The 17,646-nt window shown below is 37.6% G+C and overlaps 1 protein-coding gene and 1 non-coding gene across 2 annotated transcripts in view; both read right to left on the reverse strand.

Annotated features, from left to right (window-relative positions):
• Positions 1-6,742: 6,742 nt before the first annotated feature.
• Positions 6,743-6,818, reverse strand: Trnap-cgg (transfer RNA proline (anticodon CGG)). Its single transcript has one exon. It is a non-coding gene; the product is annotated as a tRNA-Pro (tRNA).
• A 2,820-nt stretch (positions 6,819-9,638) lies between these two features.
• The window catches only part of LOC149798685 (aldehyde dehydrogenase 1A1-like), a 56,321-nt gene continuing 48,313 nt past the window's right edge, over positions 9,639-17,646 (reverse strand). The window contains exon 14 of the mRNA XM_089957524.1: positions 9,639-15,805. Within this exon, the coding sequence (XP_089813650.1) occupies positions 15,773-15,805 (33 nt within the window). The 3' untranslated portion in view covers positions 9,639-15,772. The remainder of the gene's footprint in view (positions 15,806-17,646) is intronic.

A 17,646-nucleotide genomic window follows, 5' to 3' on the forward strand; every position in this document is an offset into this window, starting at 1 on the left:
ACGGGCCGGGCGGGTCTGGTAAAACAACTCGAGCGATTGAATTATTTCGAAATTCAGATATGATTGTGCTAACACCTACACACAGACTTGCCAGAGAGATGAAACAACGAGGAGTCAGTTCTTGTACTTATCACAGCTTTTTCAAATACAGCGGCGGTACGTGGACGCCAGATCGAATGGGAACAAAATATATCAATGATATAATAATTTGGGATGAGATATGTACGGTACCGCTGAAACGTTAAAAACATTTCTTGATTGGCTGTTAACGAAAAATACTGCAGTGATTATGTGCGGCGATCACGGTCAACCACCTCCGTTTGTCGGTGCATCTCCGCATGATTGGCTGAGGAATTTTGTTGATTATCACGAAGAAGTGTCTGATGATTACCGAGCACTTGATGCAGCGCTGAAAGAATTTAAAACACTAATCAGGCTACAACCGAATAAAATTCAATGTGAAATCATGCGCGAGATGATTCCTGAAACTTCGATGAGTGACTTTTTACGAGTGTGGAAACCAGACGATTTGATAGTGGCAAGTAGAAAGATAGTCAGAGACACACTTCAACAAGAGCTATTTCGGTTGCAACAAAAAAAGTTTCCAATGCTGCCAACGCCGTTATGTTATAGACCAGCTGATACGCGGTTACAAAATATAGATGTTGATATTCCAGGAAAGACAGAGAAACAGAATTTAGTATTGAATGATATTGTGTTAGTTGACATCGATGCTGTCGAGGATGCACTAGCGATGAATAAATCCCCGTGGACGCTAGGATACGCTATGACAATTCATTGTTCTCAAGGACTGACTATTTCAGATACAACTGTCTGGATCATTGATGATCGAATCGAATGGTCAAACTTAGTCTACTTAGCGGTGTCCAGAGTCAGAAGAATATCTCAACTGCGAAGAATTGTCTTGAAAAATCCTTCGGATTTTCATTCAAACGCTGATAGCGATGAAAACAACAGCATCACCGATGGTGATGTAATAAGAAAAAAACTCACCGGTTACAAACAGAGTGACAAAAAAAATAATCGCGATTTTGATCTTGACGATGACTTCCTTGTTGCGCTGAAACAACAACAGAATAATCACTGCGCGAGCTGTAACTGCATAATGCTATGGCAGTATTCGAATAAAAATTCAAGACAATTTACCGTAGACAGAAAAGATAACAGTCGCGGTCATACACGTGATAATGTCATGTTGACCTGTCTTGAGTGTAATCGACGTCGGGGGGCCAGTGCTAGTTAAGTCACTTCAGTGATTTTGGCGGCAATTGTGTGTCCTCGGGAATTACCTGAAGTTGCTCACGTGTGAATCCGCGTTGAGGAGCAGTTGAATCCAACCTGTAGATTACTGGTCTGCCAGTGGATCTTGTCACGGTGGATATCTTATGTGTGGTAACACTCCAAATGAGATCAGTCGCTCTTCGTTTACCACCTTCAAGTTCGCCTGGTTCGTATAAATATCTAACTGTGACACTACCCAACACTGGCTGTGTTGAAATATTATTTCGTTGTATTTGTATATATTTTTTTGTGATCGCGATGGAAGGTTTCATGTTGGTTGTTCGAGTTATTTCATTATTTAGCGCAGCTATCACGCTTGGTAATCTTGCAACCCATTCGCGCGATCTCGCATCTTGAATGAATTCTTTCGCGTATTGATATCCAAATAACCGCTCAGCAAGTGTTCCATTGAATCGCTCAACAATTGCATGATCACGGTGAATTTCAGTGTGTCCTCGTCGTATGGTGACGTTATGTTGTTTCATCAACGATGATACTGCACCTTGAAATTCTTTGCCAGGATCAACTTGTAATAAGTTTGGCCATCGCAGAGGTCCTCGCCGATAAATTCTTTCAAACGCAGAAGCAACCTCAGATGCTGTTTTAGTTGTTAACGGTTCCGCATCTTTGCATCTACTGGCAACATCAACTATGGTTAACGCGTACTTGTATGTGCGTCTTCGGATAGTATCATGTGGCAGAAATAATATATCAGCCTGATGAACCTCATTTGGTACACTAACATCGAAATGCGCGAAGTGAATTTGTTTGGGGCGCGGTAGATAAATTTGCCATATTGCCTGTCGGGATAACCAATTTTTGGCAGTAACCGCCGTAACCTTTGCTGCTTCAGCGAGTTTACTAATTGCTGTGTTACCTCTCCAGTATCCGCCTGGGGAATAATAAATCGACTCCATTATATACCAGTACCTAACGCTAATTTACCTTTCATTGCGGATTTTATCAACCAGGATGCTAACTTTTCCTTGAAAGATTTATCAGGGATGGCATTTAACGCATGAATTAATTTCACGTCCGCGAGATGGCGCTGTTGCAAATCTTTGCTTCGCTAAGCTACATCATGAGCATGGCACGCGCTATCAATAGCGTTTATCGGATACTCACCGGGTTTTGGTTGATCCTGAGCATCAAGTCTGATATCAAGTCGGGTTCCTGGACCACAGTAATTATATCCTGGAAGATGTTTTTCTCCTGGGTATTTAGCCCACGGAGCTCCTGGTAATTTTCCTAACTTGGCTGCGATATCACCTCGGCTTTTTTTAAAATAAATCTAAATTTTTTTGTGCCGCATCGTTCACACTTGCCTGTAAGCGCTTGTCGATTATTTTTTGTTGTAATTGTTGTTGTATCCGTAGTTGGGGTACGTGCTCGGCATTTCACACAATATAAATCCATATTTATTTTATGATATATCTAATGTCAAAGACATTTCAAATGGAGATCACTGACTTTTCCGCGACAAAGCGACGAGAACCAATCAAACATAACTCAGTGCTATCGAATTCTATCCGAATGATTATCATAGGTCCATCTGGGTCGGGTAAGACACAGTTGTTACTTAATTTGATAATGAAGTGGATGAAGTGGGATAAATTATATTTGATAGCCCCGTCTGTGGACGATCAGCGGTGTTATCAAGTGCTAAAAGATTTTAACGAGAGTGCAAAAGCAATCAGTGAGAATGATGAAAACGTAGTTGAATTCATAACTGATGTCAATGATGCACCTGGCATTGATGACATCGATGGATCAATTAACAATCTAGTTGTGTACGACGACGTGATGTTGGATAAACAAACAAACCCGGCGAGAATATTTTCCCGTGGGCGGCATAAAAACACTGATGTCATTTATGTGACACAACGTTATACACAAATTCCGAAAGTGATCAGAGACAATTGTAACATCCTTGCAGTGTTCAACGGAGTTGACGTACACACGTTACGAAATATTCATCAGACTTGGTGCAGCGGTGACATGGACATAAATAAATTTAAAAATTTCTTTAGTCATGCTCAACGAAAACCACACGGGTTTGTGACGATAAATTTACATGATCCTCGGACACGATATCGAGTTGGGTTAGATACATTTTTTAACTAAAAATCCTAAAATATTTTACATGATAGCAACAGAGAGACTGAGCCACCAACGTCGTCGTCGACGTCACCCCGCAAAGAAACATTTTTTATAGTGAGTTATCGCTCTCGAAATAACCCTTCTAGCCAGAAAAGAGGATTTAGTCATCATAGTTTCTGGATAGAAGGGTTATTTTGTGAAATAAGAACTTCTATCAGAAATGTTTTCGATAGATGGTCCTGTTTAACGAAGTGGTTGGTGGGCTCATACTCTCTGCTGCTCCTGGACGAGAGGTAGTTATCTCCCCATGTGGTAACCTAGGGACAGAAGTACTATTTGTAGCACTCTCACCAGGGTCCTTGGAATGGGGTCAAAAGTTAGACTGAATAAAATGTCCATTAAAGTGAAAAGTTTAACATTTTTCACCAAACTTTGTTTATGTGGTTGTAGCAGAGTTACGTGTAATACTTAGAGAATATCAAATTGTTACACCTGGGTCCTGGGAAAACGTTCACGTGGGTTAAGTGATATCAGGGTGCGTCGATATATAATAAAATGCATGTGGGTTGCCTTTGTGAGCCAGTCATGTGGCTCTCGTGTTTCTTTGTTGGTCAGGTGATTAATGCCTGAATATGCTGTACAATCTGGACATCATTCAATGTATCGTGCCATTCGTTAATTGATAACTGTAGATTTAAACCAAAACAGCACGTCCAGTGTAATAGATTTCAAGAAAATAGTTAAAAGCAACCTTCAGTCTCAATTCTCTATTGCATATAAAAATCCCAGTTGGGAAAGAGGTTGCTAAAAGCCATTTACTTTACAAGAGGATGATATAAAGCATGTATATTTTCTAAGACGACGATGATATTTTAACAGAAAAATGTGCACCATAAGGAAAGGAACTGCTTATATCGAGTCTGTAGCCCGTAATACGCCTACCGTCCTCAACAAACATGGGTTTTACATATAAATGAGGCAAACTTTTACTGCCGAATTACAAGATCTTACACCATGCTTTCTTGGTCCAAAAGGCTGGCTGTCGAGAATTCACGACACCGAACTTCTGAGTTCATGACCTTCCCTGCTCTAATACGTGTTTTCAACTTACTGACGTCCGATCTGGTTAAGCTAGCAAAAGGTTGTGACAGAACTAAAGCTAATGTCACATTAGTGTACTTTATTCAGTAATTTAGGCCACCGGCCCATATTACAAAATACAAGCAGGGACCCCGAGTGGTCGAGTGGTCTAAAGCGCTCACCGTTACGGATCACTGCCATCTCACCTCTGTCTGCATGAGTTCGAGTCTCAGGCTCGGCTAACGTGGGTATGTGAGAAAGCCTGCCAGTAGCTTCTCGTGGGTCGGTGGTTCTTCCCGGGGTTTTCCAGGGTTCTTCCTCCACCAATTATACTGGCCGCCATGTATAGCCTATCTTGTGCTGAAAAATGGCGTTAAACCATACAACAACAAAATACAACACAAGTAAATATAAAGTGCGCCATGGTGTAATGAAATTAAATATGGGTGTTATCCGTCTGTTAAAATTGTTCATCCCTCATGAGTCAAAGTAATATAATATTTAATTTCATTACACCCAGGAAAAATAATGTGGATTTGGTAGAAGATGAATTCCATTTGTTGTTTTTTTTTTTTAGCTTATGACCATTTAAGAAAGAAATACTTTAATGAAGTTTATTATCTATCCATCTGTTAAAATTGTTCATCCCTCATGAGTCAAAGTAATATAATAATTATTATAAATCATTCTTAATACATCAATTCGGCTATTCGTCCTAGACAATCTTTGATAACTCGAATCTTTGATAACTCGAACGAATGGTGAGTAATATACTTAGAGGTAGTAACATCTTTATAAAATAATGCACCGATTATTACATACACAATTTCCTATAATCGGTGCATCTTCTACCAAATCCACATTATTTTTCCTGCATACCTTACAAGACCTATTATTTCTCTCAATCCTGCTATGTCCACCGGTCTCTATTTTCAACGCATGTGCTCAGCATCTAAATTTAGCAAGCAACTTCCTAATAAAATATGATAATCCACATGAGGCATTTTCCTGTTCTGTTTCTGTTTTATGCATGCTATGATATCACACGTTTATGTGACTTGTTAGTATCACTTTGTTGATATGTTGAATCCTTAATTGTTTGCACAAATAGTGAGAAAAATTGTTTTGCGTCTCCAATATCTTGATTTAGCTACACACACTGCCAAATAAAGTAAAATTCACGGTTCATGAGGTCTAGTTTACAGATTGTTTCTTTGTCAGACATAAATAAAGATGTTGCCCACTATGCTCCCTAAAAAGGTGGCCAGGTCAAATTTACGGTTTCTTTGTGGGGAAGTCAGTAGAGTTAATGTCAGCTGAGCTTGTCTAGTCAGTGTGTTTTCTTAGTTAATTACTGTAAAACACAAGACGATGGTCTCCAAGTTTATCTCATGGACTTACCAAAAACCAATTTTCTAGTAGAATATATTTCTTCAATAACACTTACCCGATCATGATACCATAGAAGAACTACTACTAACTATCAAAACCAGCCCTCCCAAACTATACATTGTAAGCTACAAAGCTAGAAGTTATCTGCCCACAAAGGTGGCAGTTAGTTCGGGTTATCGCCCTTTAATAACAAGAACGGCGCCAAGTTCCATGAATACTTTAGTTAATACTGGAGCAGAAGGCACGCTTTCTATATGGAGGTAACTGGCGGGAGGTGGGGGGGTATGTGTATTATGATCGGGAAAATATTACTGCAGAAAGATATTTAACAGGACAAAATCGGTTTCTTCTTCAAATACGTTACCAGATAACAATACCTTAGAACAGTTAATATAGGAGGATGGGTTTACATCTTCTAAGGTATAAGAGAGCTTCTAGATAACCCGACTGGATAACAGACTCCATATGTCGGGAAGCGGCTTCGAAACGGAACCCCCCTCGCAGATACAGCGGAAGTCGTGAAGCCGCGTCCTTATGAAGCTGTCGAACGACCCGGGCAATTAACCTGTAGCACCATGGCTAAAAGTCCCACCACGCTGAGAGGTGTGTGTGTGTGTGTGTGTGTGTGTGTGTGTGATTTAGGTTGTTAACGTAGCTTTAACAATTGTTCAGTCATATCGCTATGGTGTCTGCAGTGTGACAGTTTATAGTGATGTTTAGCACTAGGGCATCATGCCGCAGACATATAGCATGATGTCCCACCCAGTCACATTATCCTGACACCAGGCCGGCCAGTCCTAACACCAAACTCTTAATGCTGAACGCCAAGCGAGGCAGCTGTTAGTACCATTTTTAAAAGTCTTTGGTATGACTCAGCCGGGGTTCGAACCCGCGACCTCCCGCATCCGAGGCGGACGCTCTACCACTAAGCCACCGGAGTGGTCTCCGCTGAGGCATTTAGGGATTAAATATCTCCAAGATAAATGTTGGAGAACGTGGACTTGATCTCCATCACAAGGCATAGATAATATCAGTTTGAGAACAGTTTCTCTCAAATGCAATGATTGTGGCGACTGCACTAACTTCGTAAAGAGATATGCGCAGCAAATTCATTTGATTTGGGGTTATTTCACGATATGCTGAACGAATAGCCCACTTTATCCAAGACGAAAGTGACTGTGCTGATACGTTATCCCGTCCCACTTTGAGGGGTAAGTATGTGAGTGATCTCCCTTGACACAACGGCTCGGTAGTTTTTCAGTACCACTCCAGAACTCGCACTCGATCCTGTAGACGACCTTGTGTTGAAGTGTGCTAAGTATTAGTAGTGTTAAGTGCTAAACAAAATTGTTTTTAAGAAAACTCAGTCTACAGTCTGTAGCGGCCAATGCAGTTAGTTGGCCAGCTTGAACAATTTAGAGAAACTGTGTTGGGGTTAGATACAATTTTCCACAGCCCAGCGGTATTGGGTATCTCCGCTCCAAAATAAGAATTTTCATCGACATAATCTCTGCTATTTTACCAGATTTCTTATCTCTCACATAATGCTGCATTAGGGTTTCAAATCCAACAATACAACAGCCTGTTTGTTCAGAGGTATTTTTATGAAATAAATATTTTCATTTTTAAATTTCGTTTCAGATTCATGTTTATTCAGTTTTTCTTAATCCTTTTAGGACTATATAGCTTTGAAACATAAGATCCAGCAGGGCTAAACTATTTGAGAAAAGGAATGAAAACTGTATTCTATTTTTAAATTGTCTGTAATTAAGCTTAATATTCTGCCTTGTCCACATTTAAAAATAACGCCAACAAGGGGACTTACCGTTATGCTGTCTATTTTTGTCCATCTAGTATGTACATCAGACTTGTATTTAACACTATTTTCAGGCACTAAATCACTAAATTGTATATCTAATAACACTTTCCCAGCTCCAATAATCTGATATGCCTCATAAAATTATCATCAGCACTATAATGAGCCACTATTTCCTGAAGAAAATTGTCATCTGAAAATGAACCATGTTGGGAATCGGCCATTTGGGGTTTTCTAGGTTTTGCCCATATTTTAAACACAGATTTGTAAAACTACTTTTAATGTCAGAACTTAGAAAGCTTTCTTAACCATACAAATTCAGTTTTAACAACCATTCATGTCAAGCCAAAGATGCCAGATGTGTAAACAGTTGCCAACAAGAAAAAGATTTTGTGACAATGTATCATACCAACAAGAAAGCAATGCATACAATGTATTGCCATTTTCTTCTTTAAGTTCTCGCAATTCAGCAAACAATGTATTGCCATTTTCTTCTTTAAGTTCTCACAATTCAGCAAACAATGTATTGCCATTTTCTTCTTTAAGTTCTCACAATTCAGCAAACAATGTATTGCCATTTTCTTCTTTAAGTTCTCACAATTCAGCAAACAATGTATTGCCATTTTCTTCTTTAAGTTCTCACAATTCAGCAAACAATGTATTGCCATTTTCTTCTTTAAGTTCTCACAATTCATTTGCCTTGCAGTTATATTACCAATCTGATTATGGAAATTTTTAGATCTGTCTGTCATGGTGTACACCATCAATACTGTAAGACTCTGAACAAGAGAAATGCATTACTGATGAAGTATAGAAAGTACTCCCTCACTATAATGCCCTTTACTGTAAAACTGTTACTGTTAAAATGTCCAGATGGTAATGGATCTCATTTAAGTATATAGCAGTGAAATTATATACATGATATACTTCTTTGTATGCCCACTATATGGCAGTATAGTAACAGGCTTCTATGGACTGCTTTCTATGGCAGTATAGTATCAGGCTTCTATGGACTGCTTTCCAATTCTCACTATATGGCAGTATGGTATCAGGCTTCTACGGACTGCTTTCCAATTCTCACTATAGGGCAGTATGGTATCAGGCTTCTACGGACTGCTTTCCAATTCTCACTATAGGGCAGTATGGTATCAGGCTTCTATGGACTGCTTTCCAATTCTCACTATAGGGCAGTATGGTATCAGGCTTCTATGGACTGCTTTCCAATTCTCACTATAGGGCAGTATGGTATCAGGTTTCTCTATGGACCGCTTTCCAATTCTCACTATATGGCAGTATAGTATCAGGCTTCTATGGACTGCTTTCCAATTTTCTCTATATGGCAGTACAGTATCAGGCTTCTATGGCCTGCTTTCCAATTCTCACTATATGGCAGTATAGTATCAGGCTTCTATGGACTGCTTTCTGATTCTCACTATATGGCAGTATAGTAACAGGCTTCTATGGACTGCTTTCTATGGCAGTATAGTATCAGGCTTCTATGGACTGCTGTCTAATTCTCACTATATGGCAGTATAGTATCAGGCTTCTATAGACTGCTTTCTAATTCTCACTATATGGCAGTATAGCATCAGGCTTCAAGGGACTGCTTTCTAACTCACTCTGGCAAGATAGTCTAAGGTTTCCATGGACAGCACAATAATTTTCACTAGATGGCAGGATAGTCTAAGGTTTCCAGGGACAGCACAATAATTCTCATTAGATGGCAGTATAGTGTATGGCTTCTACTGACAGCATAATTATGTCAGAGTACTGGAAATACAGATGCCTAACATAACTATGGGAGAATACATATACCATCTGAATGAAAGACATTATTGTTTCACCAGGAGCTGATTAATCAAAAGTGGTATCTTCCACATCTAGTAAACTAGAAAAGAACTTGGCAAAACTTCAATTTCAACATAAAAAATAACATGAAGACGTGATAAATTCTTCAAATATTGTATTCCAGTTTAAATATAATGCATGCAAAATTGCATTTGAAGTTTTAAAAGAAATGCCACTGGCAAAATGGTGTTGAAAAGTCACACAAATATATATTTTCATGCCAAAGATGATTTTATTTATAACCTAAATGTTTTTACAAACCATCAGCTTATCTATTAATCTATCATCTTAAGGCACTGCTTACCTGATTTTTAAAGTGTAATATTTCACAACACAAACTATATTATATATCACTTATCACTGTCTTATACCATGTATACAACACAAACTAATCAGAGATATAACTGTATATCAGGTATAACAGTCATATATATGATGATCTGTGGACACTGCAGGTTTGATATTTCTTCTTTAAACTCGTCTGGATCATACCTAATTCAACAAGTAACTAATGACAATATTAAATCAAACTCAGACTGTACATTCTGGAGTCCCTCAAGGCTCTGTTTTAGGCCTTCTCCAGGGATGGTCCTGGCTTTTAAAAAGCTGTCGCCAAAATAATAGCCAACCTCAATATTTTGTCGCCAATTTTCAAAAAGTGTCGCCAAAAAAAGTAGTGTACATTTTTCCAAGTGTTAATTTAGTCTATTAATGTAACAGGCAATGAAAATTACAAAAGATGGATTAGTTAATACTTTAATTACAACAAGCATTAACAAAATGTTACAAAGTGTTACATGAAGATCCGTCGCGATTTTAGGGCTGCCCACTTGTTGAACGCAGTTTCAAAGTCTAATTTTTCACATCTGTACATGCTGATTCTCATTAAATTCTCGAGAGATGAGATGCAGAGCTTATTTCTGATGTCAGTTTTTATGAGGTTCATCTTACTGAATCCACGTTCACAGTCCTCAGTGCTGACAGGTGACACCAGTAGTCTCTCAGCAGCCCCCCCCCCCCCCCCCCTTATGGCTAGCTTCACAAAGCTTGTAGAATTGCTTCCTAAATCCCAAGAATGATCACTGAATGCTGTATAAATTTTCTCGACAAGAAAAATAGGATCTCCATTCCCACGAATGAAACTTACACAAGTCAACACCTGGCAATATTGGACCGTATATATAAGCGTAAATTCACACCCAATTTAGGGATTCTTTCACTCCTGTATTTTGAGAAATAAATAATTATTATTAATTATGCAAAACTGTTTTTTTTTTTTTTTTTTTTTGGCTATTTCTTGTTGCGGAGTTTAAGTCTCTGCAGCCGTAACACGGGACTGATGGCAAAAGAAAAAGATCAATGAGTAAAATGCTGCACTGGCGACAGATTAGTACTAATATTAGTACCCTTACTCGTACCTCGTGGAAGTTGAGGCTACGACATCGTAGCTAGCGACAGATGTAATTGTGATTGAGATTTTTTCCATTTGCTTTGTATTTATACACAGTAGTCGGTAGTTCAAAGGTTATCAGTTTTCTATGAAGGTTCAGCAAAACTATTGTATTGGTATCTGTATAAAAAAAAAACAGAAGGATTAGCCATACAATTAATTGTATCTGTTCTATTCACGTCTTCAGAAGTCGGTCAGTTGTAGGTATAGTGCGGTAGCATGATTGACTGTATCGCAGCATACAGTACTCAGCCCAGATGTCTGCATAAGCAGATTATGATGTAACAATGCACTGTAAAGATAGGGTTGTCAATAAGAACAAAGGATCGTTTGTGTAACAGATTGATTCCAATGCATAGCTTAGTCAAGTTTATGGCTTCCTTTCGTTCTGGCTTTAAATTTATTCAGTCCAAATCCATGACTGTATGTACAAATTAAATAACCAAAAAGTATGTCGCCAAAAAAATTGCCAGATGGGATATTTTTGTCGCCAATAAGGAAAAAAAAATCGCAATTTGCGACATTGGCAAAGCCCAGGACGATCCCTGCTTCTCTTATTTATGTAATTGACTTCTCATTATGTAATAAAGTCACATATACAGATTTGTTTACAGATGATGCAACCCTGTATACATCTAGTTCTCATACTGAAGTTATCCAAAAAAGATTAGGCTCTGGCCTAATTTAAGTTTACAGTTGTGCAGAAAACACTAGGATGGTAATTAATGAAAGTAAACAAAATTATTTCTTACAATACAAATGTTAGTTTGAAAATGACCATCTTGGCAATAATTGTAAAATACCAACATTCAAATTGTCTCACTCGGTAGAACCAAGAAATATTTAACAACAGTAACTCAGTCTATACCACAAGCCATATTCTTCCAACAATGGATTATTCTTCAATTATATGGTGAACTGCCAAATCTAAGCTTGACTTGATGTGAATTTTAGAAATAGGCAGCATGCATTTTGTTATGCATCTATTGATTGTATATCAAAAGCATTGTTTACAGAACTACAATGGTTTACAATGTATGAAAGATCGATTTTCACAAGGTAGATCTTGTATATCAATTTATAAATGAAGCTGAACCACAGTCTATATATCTTTATTCTGACCTTATTCAAAACTTTACCATACGAGCTCAACACCACATGGAAACTTGCACCCACCAAAATCAAGAACATGACAATTTCAGAAAAGTTTCCAATACTACAGAAAGTTTTACAGTATTTAAGCATTTGTGTTTCACTGCTTTTAACATAGCTTTAACAATCTGAGTCATATCGTTACAAAGTCTGCAGTGTGACAGTTTTTAGTGAGGTCTAGCACTTGGGGCATCATGCCGCAGACATGTGGCATCCTGTCCCACCCAGTCATATTATCCTGACACCAGGCCGACCAGTTCTATCACTAACCTCTTAATGCTGAACATCTAGAGAGGCAGCTGCTTGTACCATTTTTATAAGTCTCTGGTATGACTCGGCCAGGGTTTTGAACCCATGTGACCTCTCACAACAGAAGATGCTCTAAACACTTAATCCACCGGAGTGGTCACAGTATTTAAGAAAAGATATCACTAAATGTAATATATATATGTGTTACTAATGGATTATAGTAGAACTTATTGTTTATAATACTAAAGACATGTTCAAAATACATATGTGTATATCAAATTGGGGGACAATATACACAAGCCACTAACATATACCAACACACCAGCAAACTGGTGTCTACAATGTGTTGAGCTGGGGACATGATATACACTAGCCATTGGGATCTACGGTAAATATTTGCTTATAAGACGAGTCCTATGGCAAAATGCACAGACGCTGATCAGCCATCGCATAATGTACCAACAGATTTGGGTCTCTGCAGTTTGTTTTGAGTAATCAGTAGAAAACCAGTACATGCCCTGATCTGCAGGCACATTATGCTACTGTAGATCAGGGTTTTTGTTCGTTGCAGTATGACTCAACTTAGAAGTGAGTATACATGGTACAGTGTGCTGAGATGGGGACATGCACTAGCCATGGCATGGGGACATATATACTAGCCATGACATGGAGACATACATACTAGCCATGGCATGGGGACATACATACTAGCCATGACATGGGGACATAATACATACTAGCCATGACATGGGGACATAATACATACTAGCAATGACATGGGGACATGATACATACTAGCCATGACATGGGGACATAATACATACCAGCCGTGACATGGGGACATAATACATACTAGCCATGACATGGGGACATGATACATACTAGCCATGACATGGGGACATGATACATACTAGCCATGACATGGGGGCATGATATATACTAGCCATGACATGGGGACATGTATACTAGCCATGAGATGGGGACTACATACTAGCCATTACCGTCTGTTGAACTTTTCAGTATTGCGGTAAATAAAGATCATGCAAATACACCATAAGTTTGATAAGTACTGCAGCTAATAAATCTATCATTTTAATTCCTCTTTAGATAATTATCCTGGTTAAATATAGATACAAATATTGTATTATCTGTGATTGGGAAAATAAATTTTATGTAACTTGGAGTCATCCATATAATAAACAAAAATATAGATCTATGATGGGAAAAATGGATTTCATTTGAGTGCTCATGCACATGATAAGAATTTATGAAAGTTTCCAAAATTATAAATCTTCAAAACTCTGGCATTATAGAACATACAATATATTATGTGATCTTGATTGATACACGGTGAGTTTATAATAATGTTTCTAAAAATGAAATGCGTCTTCTATGAACACACAACTCTCATTTCATATAAACATGTACATATAATACTGATTAAATGTATTAAGCAGTTTTATTTCCGAAAATGGCTTTCTTTCAATAGCAAAATAAAATAAAATCAAGACAGTGTTATCTTTTTGTTGTTGCTATGGTAGCTTTTGGCCCTGCTTAATTCTACAGCATGATGATATCAACTACAGGATAGATAACTCTGTCAGAGATTTTCATGAATTGGCTTATACGATTCATTAGAATAGATTTTTTCCAAATTACTTCCCTTAGGTAGCATCTCAGCAAACTCTAAGCCTTTTTCCCAAGCATTAATGACAACTACATGCAGTGGTCCTAGCATTATGGCAGGGAAATCAAACAGGATGATTTCCTGTCAGGTTTAATATATCTAAGCTAGACAATATAAAGGTTATTATCAACAGATTTTATCAGTATGTTTATATTTTTGCTGGAAATAACTTTTATCACATCTGTTTAATTAGACTACCATATCTACCCACTTATAAGTCAACTCCAAATGTAAATTGTACGGACCCAGACCTGCCATCACATAATGTGCTGGCAGATCTGGGTCTGTGCAGTTTGTTTGGAGTAATCAGGAAAACAAACAAAACAGAACCGATCTGCAGGTGCATTATGCTACGGCATATCGGGCTCTTGTTTGCAGTTTGACTCAACTTGTATGCAAGAAATTATCTTATTTATAAGTCACTCATAAAAAGCTAGGTGGTTGTGAATATGAACTGAGGCATTCTGCCATCTCCAACAGAGAAAAAACCACCTTTAAAATGCATTGGGTCAAGTAAATTTGATTTGAATGTAAGCTCATTCTTTTAAAATGGTCTTTGATCACAGACAGATATGGCAAGGGCATGTGAACTTGACGAGCAGCAGGATTTGACAAATATACCACAAACCACACTCAAAATAAAATTAAAATAAAATCATTTATTACTAAATTACTCAGGAGTCCATGATTGTCGCTTGTATAAAAAATAAAAAGTCTTTCCAAGTCGATACTGACTTGTCGTAAACGGAGACCCTTTTATAATTCAGGCTATTGATTCATAACTAAATGTAGCACAAGTCTGGTAGGAAATTAAACTCTTGGTATTTCAGAAATCTCCAACTGGAAATGATCATTTTTAATTCAGATAATGGCCCATACTTCATTTTTAAAAAACTATGACAAAATAATATGAATCAATTTATTTTAAGCAACCACCAATATGTATTATATCAGAAGCATCCTAGCAAGCCAGGGTTCCGATATGATAATCCTATCTACAACTTGGCAGATCAAACATATTTTAGTTTTTTGTCCTAGCAACATCCATCAGATTTCATGAGTTGCCTCCCCTATTATGTAATGCCAACTATGGTTACCAATAGCATGCAACAGTGGTGCATTGTACATCGACCTGAAATGGTGGTGGCAATTGACTTAAAAAGAATATTTTGTGAGTTTAACGTCGAAAGTGTGACTATGTACCAGAGCAAAGCCATTATAGGAGCATCTGAGAGAAATGTATTTGTACAAACATGGACCAGCAGTGAAAAAACTGGTTATTCATCAGTCCATTCAAATTATGTGCTCCCTTTGTCTCGAAAATGTAGGAAGAGTGTTCAAATTTGAACAACTTAATTTTAATTGAATGCAGTAGCTTGCTACCACATCCAATGAAATTCACAGACCCAAAGCACAGAAATATCTGCTCAATATGCCAAGGTGCAGATAGGGTGTATATATATATATTTCATGAATCGCTCAAATGAATTATTTTAAACAAGCATCTTACAATGATGTTTATATTATTGAACAGTAATTTTCTAAATTGTAATTGAATTTGATAACATTTATTTCTTTGTATTTCAATATGGAGGAACTGAATCTCCATAACAATCCCGTTATCTTCCGTAAGATCAGTGTGATAGTTCCATGTCCTTGCCCTCATTATGCCATGGTTTATTTTTCATGATGCCATCTACGAATTCTTCTGGGGTATCTTAATGGTCACCTGTAAAACAAATGATAATGCACGTGCAATTCGAAACAAATGTTTTTCAGGTATATATGTTTTTGTTGCTTGCGTTTAATTCCATTTTTCATTGCATGTTTGGCCCTATATAGTTGTCATTAAACCTGGCAGAGGAAGAACCCAGGAAAGCCAACCACTGACCCACAGGAAGCTACCAGACCTGCCAACCCTCATGATTTTGATGTGAATTTCATGACTCTTGATAGCTGTTCATGGAGTTGCGCTGCATGCACACAAAAAATCACAAACCCCTGAATTCTCAATCAGTTTATATCAGGAATAAAATAACTTTCATCCCATTAAGTTTTAGTCAAAATAGCAGCAGCGGTCACGGATACCAATAATGGTCTTGTATTGCTAGTCACAATATTAGAACTATATTCAACTGTTACAGTTTACCATGTAGCAAGCACTGTAAAGTATATAATCTATACTTTGAATAGTGTTTTTGTTTTTTGGATTTTTAACGCAGCTTTAAAAAATTTTCAGTCATATCACTACAATTTCTGCAGTGTGGCTATTTATAGTGATATCTAGCACTGGTGCATTATGCCGCGTGATGTCCCACCCCAAAATGTTTTTACCTCCAAGGAAAAAGACGTGTATTCCACAAAAAGTGTACAGATTGAAGTACACCAAAAATTGGCCTTATATTTAGCCCTTAAACATTGATGTACGTTATTTTTTTGCACAGTAGTGTGCCATGAATTTTAGAAATGGTAATGTGCTCAGGGGCTCATATCGTTGCTTACAATTCACCTGTCATATACGTACTATATAATATTATTATAGCAGATGTATGACATAAATTGTAGGCAATGATGTAAGCCCCTGTGGGCATGTGGCAAAATGATGAGAAAAAGCACACTGCTAGCTAAAACCATATAAAGTATTGGGAAAATGAGGAGCACCCCCAGCTGATTTCAGCTCTGGATTACTTTGAGTCACCGACTCAAGTCCTGCAAGCTACCAATGCATAAGCATTGTTTGTGGTTTTATTTTAAATATAACCTTTCTTTCTCAGCTGGAGATCAGGAATAGTGACAGTGAAAGAGTATTTCCTATTGTGAGGAAAAATAAGACAACCTTTAAGTGCCTCCTAAGGTGCTGAAAATTTGCAACAATTTTAGTCACCATGATTAACCAACAGGCAAAAGCCTGAACTGTTTTGAAACCAAATTTACCATACTGAGGAAGTTCAAGTCTACCACAGCAACATAGTATGTCTAATAGTGTAAAGTTTGTATATATCAGTATATTTGGCAGTAGATAAGGATCTCTATTATGTACATACTGTACCAGTAGATAAGAATCTCTTACTATGTACATACTGTACCAGTAGATAAGGATCTCTATTATGTATGTACTGTACCAGTAGACAAGGATCTCTATTATGTACTGTACCAGTAGATAAGGATCTCTATTATGCATGTACTGTACCAGTAGATAAGAATCTCTTACTATGTACATACTGTGCCAGTAAGATAAGGATCTCTATTACATACTTTGCCAGTAGATAAGGATCTCTATTATGTACATATTGTACCAGTAGATAAGGATCTCTATTACATACATACTGTACCAGTAACCAACAGGCAAAAGCCTGAACTGTTTTGAAACCAAATTTACCATACTGAGGAAGTTCAAGTCTACCACAGCAACATAGTATGTCTAATAGTGTAAAGTTTGTATATATCAGTATATTTGGCAGTAGATAAGGATCTCTATTATGTACATACTGTACCAGTAGATAAGAATCTCTTACTATGTACATACTGTACCAGTAGATAAGGATCTCTATTATGTATGTACTGTACCAG

This window comes from Sinohyriopsis cumingii, chromosome 5, assembly GCF_028554795.1.
Source record: "Sinohyriopsis cumingii isolate HCF-2022 chromosome 5, ASM2855479v2, whole genome shotgun sequence".
Lineage (NCBI taxonomy): Eukaryota > Metazoa > Mollusca > Bivalvia > Unionida > Unionidae > Sinohyriopsis > Sinohyriopsis cumingii.